The 6,499-nt window shown below is 35.6% G+C and overlaps 1 protein-coding gene across 1 annotated transcript; it reads left to right on the top strand.

Annotated features, from left to right (window-relative positions):
* The first annotated feature begins 1,530 nt into the window (after positions 1–1,530).
* On the top strand, positions 1,531–2,157 carry LOC109008239 (monothiol glutaredoxin-S1-like). Its single transcript, XM_018988256.2, has one exon. It carries the CDS (start codon positions 1,661–1,663, stop codon positions 1,970–1,972), a length of 312 nt encoding a protein of 103 aa, XP_018843801.1. The 5' UTR covers positions 1,531–1,660; the 3' UTR covers positions 1,973–2,157.
* The last annotated feature ends 4,342 nt before the right edge of the window (positions 2,158–6,499 follow it).

A 6,499-nucleotide genomic window follows, 5' to 3' on the forward strand; every position in this document is an offset into this window, starting at 1 on the left:
TGATGCAGTAGTAGTGTACCATATATAAGCCATATCATCAGTTTTACTTCCTTCACAATCATGATCACGTACAAGGCCGGTTCGCTAGCTCTATGGAAGTGTTTCTATAGAACGTACAAGCTATGCATGGTTGTATCTACGAGTACTGAAAGGAGTTTCCTAATCATTAATGTACATTGCTTTGAGCATATTGCTTACTTAAAGAATTAATGGTGTGAAATCCCTGAAAGCACAATGTATACTACTTACTATACATACACACGCATTATATATGCTACCAAGTGGCATCTCGACCTAGCACATTGACCTCTCTCTCTCTCTCTCCATCCCCGGCTGCTTCTTTTCTTTTCTTTCTTCCTTTTAACTCTTTTGACATCAAAGTAACTCTTTTGACATCAAAATAAAGCTTTGATATGGTTATATTTTGGACACACGTGATATTTATATATTGATCATGACATTATAATAGGCAGCTTGGTCCAAAGTTTAGGGTACTAATCAGCCATTTAACGCAGAGAATATCTTAGCGGCGCATCTTTCCGATTAGTGCAATGTGTGATAAAAGATAATGTGGTGGGTCTTGAAGGCATCTTCTCTTTTTTGTACGGCCATTGCATAGATTTTCAACCTGTTTGGGAAGATCATTACTTTTAATAAGCATCTTTTTTTTTTCTTTTTTTTTTTCAGCCCAAAACTACTTGATCTCCCTTTAATTATTTAGCTTTCGGTTTTCTTGAATTTTATGTATGTATGTATGCATGTATGCATGTATGTGACTCTAAAATCGGGAATGAATTCTAGTGAATGAATTTAGGAATGTCATGCACGAAAAAACGTACAAAGTTTTTTTTGGATGTTGTCACTACAAGAAAATTGGGCTTTTCCAGTGATTATAAAATCGCCGCAAGTAATATCGACGCAAACAATATCAATCTCGTCGAATACAAACTCGTTGCCATGGTGTAAACTCGCTACGATTATGATGATCATTTTCGGCGAATTTGAGCGTTGGGAAGGCCCAGTTTTCTTGTAGTGTGTCTAATATGTTTATTTATTTATTTGGAATAAGCTTTTCTTGTATCAATCCTCCATCTATCATGCATGCATATATGTCGGTACCCACAGTAAGTACCTGCAGCCACTTTGGTTAATATTCATTAATGTTTATATCAATCAGTACCAGCTTGTCACTGAGAAAAGGATAAGTACTTTAGCTCGAGGAATATTGTACTAATTTGATCCCAATGATCATCACATTTTCCATGTTAATATTCCGATATATATGCAACTTGTCATTCAGTACTGACGTTTCTAAATGACAACATTAACCTTAAGGTTGCTAAGATGATGGGTGGATACATTTTCAAGCTACTTTGCAACTTGCTATTCTGTGTGTAAAAAGCTTCACTTCAGTCATTATCAAGTAGTAATCATAATGAGTAATTTAGGACTGATCCGATTATATTCTTGTGCACATTTTATTCATCCTCTTCTGTTGTTATTCTAGGAACCAGACAGTCTAAAACGGATTCTATAAATAGACATCAATTGGAGCTCAAGCTCTTCACAGCAAAGCCTTTAACTCGATCACTGCATGCACAATTAAGCTTCTTTGACACAAATCGCATAATTCCTGCAAGTACCTCCATCTGTAACATTAATGGAGACCGTAAGGAGGTTGGTGGGTGAGTACCCAGTGGTGATCTTCAGCAATAGGAGCTCTTCTTGCCTGAGCTTGACCGTCAAGTCAGTAATAGGTAGCTTTGGAGCAAACCCTAAAGTTTACGAGCTGGATCAGGTACCAGATGGCCCGCAAATTCAGAGGGCGCTGCAGCAGCTAGGATGTCAAGAAAACGTACCAGCTGTGTTCATAGGGCAGAGGTTAATTGGTGGTAGCAAAGAGGTCAACAGTCTACTTCTTAGGAATGAGCTGGAGCCATTACTCAGAGAGGCCAGAGCGATATGGGTCTGATCATCAAGTAATATTTATATATATAAATATATATATATATATATTAATGATCATCTAGATCATGCATGTACTACTGATCAATATTTTTGCTACTTTATTAATTACTAACTAATCATGATAAGGCTCGAATAAACCTTTTTTGTACGCCCGTGATATATAATATATATAGTTTGGACATTATGAGATGTTTGTTCGAGTCTAATTAATTATATAATTATCTTCTCTCCGTGTGGTACTCTCGTTTTGGTTGACTAGAACCGCATTAATTGTCTCTTTTTCACATTATAATTAGTTGGTACTTGGAATAACCAATTAACTAAATGCAAGATTAATTCTTGTGCTAGAAAATAAATACAGCAAGTGCATGCCAAGTATATATACGTACGGTTTGATCTCCATATATATATATATATATATATATATATATATATATATATATATATTTTCTTGCCATGCATACTAATTAATTCCTTTAATTTCTACCTAGTTCATGGGTTATCATGATGATGATGAATCATAAATTTCTGAATGAGAATTAGTACATTAATCGGGGATATATAATTCGATCGAATACGGGAATTAATGCTAGCTATCTAGCTCCCTTCTCGAAGGGAATTAGAAGAAGATCATGATCTAGCTAGCTAGCTGACCAAGTTATGCGCACTTAGCAATTGGCCACTACTCTGGATCATTCCTCAACTCCCATGAGATCAAAAGCTATAGCTAGCGCTGCAAGGTTGCCTAGCTAGATCATGTCACCGATGATCAGGGGGGATCAAAATGGCCGGCCTCTTGATTTCTAGCTAGCTACTTAGTAGTTTGGAATATTAAACGATTATAATAACCATGTACGTTATATAAATCTTATCCCTGATCATGATGATTGCATGCAGAATAGAACTGGCCCCTGGGTAAAAAAAAAAAAAAACATCTGTTCAATCACAAAATGCCCGACTCACATCATGCACAATGGCAGGAATAATTGGAATAGCGAACCACGTGAGAGGAGTACCAAAAGAAGAAAACAACAGCTCGCGCGTGCGCAAAGATGCCTTCATCCACCGACGGGAGTACGGTTAGCTAATTAATTGCGTACGTATATATTTATGATCAGCTTGCTTAATTTATCGGTAATCTATAATATTAACATTAATCTTGACATGTTAATACGTACGTACGTACGTCGATATAAGCTCTCGGTCTGAATGCATGCTAACATGCATTAAGTTCGATCTGCATCTTCATATTTCAAAAACTAACAAGAAGAATGTCGATCTCCGGGAACCAGCGGCATGCATGCTTGTTAACGTACGTACGTACGTTGTCCCTAGCTATTTTCTCTTGCTAGCTACTGAGCGAAAAAAAAAAAAAGGTCATTATAATTATGTATTAATTAATTGTCACGTATTTTCTTAATTCATTTCGTATCTAGAAAAAGACATCATGATCAGCTTAAAGGTTAATGCAGAAATTAAGTACAAATATATACGTTTAGATCGAACTATACTAGATCGAACCAAAGTTGTACGTACTAGTACTGCTTTTATAACCGGGCCGTACGTCGTGTGTGATGCCAGGAACCGACCTCGATCGTAGTTCTACATGTTAATTCTAGAGTGACGTACATTGCAGGCCTGCCCTCCAATATAAATATATATATATATTTATATATATATATATATATATATATATATCCCAGCTTAACTGTACGCCAAAGATATAATCATATATCTGCAGAATAATCTTGCATGCATGCAGGCATGGTAGATGTAGGATGGCGTACTGATAAATATTTGCACAAATTAAGCTGGTGATGAAGAAAAAGGGTTTGGGATAGAAAATACCAGCTAGTGTACTGATGAATGAAAAGACTAAAATCTGATCTTCAGTACTAGTGAGAAATGATACATGTACAACCTTTTTATAATCTTTTATAAAATCATGTTCTAAAATGAGAGTATATTTTACTAAAGTGAATGTTACTTTATAAAAAATTATTGTATGTCTATCATTTTCATATATATATATATATATATATATATATATATATATATACACACACACACAAACTCGTAGTGGGGCAATGATTTGTCCGGTTAAATGAAAAATAAATTGTTGTAAAATATAAACATGCTCTGTATAACCAAAAAAACGTAATCATGATAAGCTAAAGAAGGATAACAATCTCATTCCAATTATAAACTATTAAGCCAAACAGTAATAAGTTTAAACAAACTATAGGTTAAAGCAAATTTGGAAAATAAAACATGTTTGTTGGGAATTCAAATTACAGTTTCTTCCTTAAACAACAAAATATCATGGAATTGTTTTCTTGGTCATTGAGATGGCGGTTACAAAGTTTTGGGGGTCATGCATGTCGAGGTCATGTGGTGTCTTGATTCACAACATTTATCGAGAGAACATTGAATCTTTTGTGGCGCAGCTTTTAGAGTTGATCCACCTCTGCACCTAGCTATATGATCTATTCTTTTTCTGAGCATAATGTTGCGCATGCTATGTTTTGGAGACACGGTAAATATTCCTGCATGAAATGAATTTGCAGTTTAAGTATGGTTATTAAAGATTTATGAGCATATAAATATACATAAAATATAAAGTATGGTGAACAAATATAAGTGCAATACTTGGGTGTAATGATTGTGACATACCAATACATAAAGAGGAGCAATCAAATTTCAGGATTCCATTCAATTCTAGGCTCAAAGAATCCAGTGTAACTCCAAAAATATGTTAAACCCAACACTACTTTACTTGACTGTAATGAAGTTCTAAACCAATTTGTAAATACTACTTTCTAGCAATAGCATTTCCCTTCCCAATTCACTTATCAGACATACTAAGAAGTTAAGAACAATTGACAGGACACAAAATTCTGTTCTAAAAAAATAATCTTGATAGAAATGAGAATTTAGCGCAGCTCAAGTATCCAACCAATCTTCTTTAATTAAGGAGATTTGTTAAAAATAAAAGAAAAAACTAAAACAGGTGTAGGAAGCCACACCAGATTAAAGATTTTACAATTTAAAATTAGCGTCTATTTTCTAACAGCCGACACAACCTCCAACACCTAAAAAGTGCGACCGATTCCAATGAAATCGACAAAACTATTTCTTGATTAAAATGGAGAATGAAAATTAAGAACGCACCACAAAAACATAAAAATTATTTTATAACCCTTTTAGCAACATTATAATTGAGACTTAACTGTTTAATCATTAAGCAGTTTTTTAAAACAAATATATTAATACTTTCTTTTTTTTAGAAGAAGAAGGTATCTGTAACACTCCGTATTTTAGTATATTTTTAATGAATGATTATTTTTATTAATTTAAATTTTATTCTCTTATTTTAAAATTGGTTGGATTTTTAGTGGGTTTATTGTTATGATTTTAATTTTGTAAAAATTATTTTGTTGTGTTTTCTTAATATTTAATTATTGTTATGCATTTAAATTTCTCTTTATCCTAAATTATTTTATTGTTGGATTTAATTATTTTAATTTCATTTTATCATTACGTTTAAATTATTTTATTTAATTTTTTATTTTGAAATCGTTCCCGTTGGATCATTTTCGTGACCCAAGATGTGAGGATTGGATCCCATTTCTTTCCCTCCATTTTCTCTTTCCTCTCTTTTTCTTTTATTCTTTTCTTTTCTTTTTCTTCATTTTTCTTCTCCCTCTGCTTCTCTCCCGCGCGACACCCCTCTCCCTCTACTTCCCGTGAGTTTTCTTCCTCTCCACCCAGCCACCGCTGTGCGCCGCCGTGCGTGACACCGCCCCTCCCATAAGCTTCCCCACCGATCGGCGACACCACCCCTCCAATCTCAGCCCCTCTCGCGCCGCCGTTTGTCCCCACACACAACACCAAGCTGCGGCCTTCTCTTCACTCTAGAGTCGCCGTCGCGTTACCTCTGGCCATCATTTCTTCACCACTTCATCATCGACCTCATAGCAACCCAATGCACCCATCCTCACCTTCGATCTGTCACCGGTGAAGTACATTCATCAATATTTCCGTTTTGGGCTTTTTGGTCTTCAACCACTGCCCACGCCGCCACCACCCACGGCCAGCCACCACCACCGCCACCACTAACTTCACTGACATCCCTAAGCCCTACCCTATCAATCTCGGGTCTTCGTTTGTACCCGTTCAAAAGTGAGTTTTTGAGACCCACGGCCATAGTGCATTTTGCATTGTTACGCTGCTGAGCCGTCACTTCTTGCAGCTCCGTGATCCTCTGAAAATTATTATATAGCGCTGTAAGTATTTTTCCAAATAACTTTTGAGATTTAAATGTATTTTTCCACTAACTGCTTACACTGTGATCTGATTGGTTTTGCCGAACTGAGTCCGAGGAGTATGGGGGTCGGATGGTTTAGTGGAGCAAGTTTGATTGTGTATTTGGGTTGTGTTGAATTGTTGGTTGGGAATTATGTTGTTCATGTACATTGCATATTTGCAAGCATGATCATGTTTGTAAATGAAAACTGGGTTTTCGTGTAAT

The sequence above is a fragment of the Juglans regia genome, chromosome 11 (assembly GCF_001411555.2).
Source record: "Juglans regia cultivar Chandler chromosome 11, Walnut 2.0, whole genome shotgun sequence".
Taxonomy (NCBI): domain Eukaryota; kingdom Viridiplantae; phylum Streptophyta; class Magnoliopsida; order Fagales; family Juglandaceae; genus Juglans; species Juglans regia.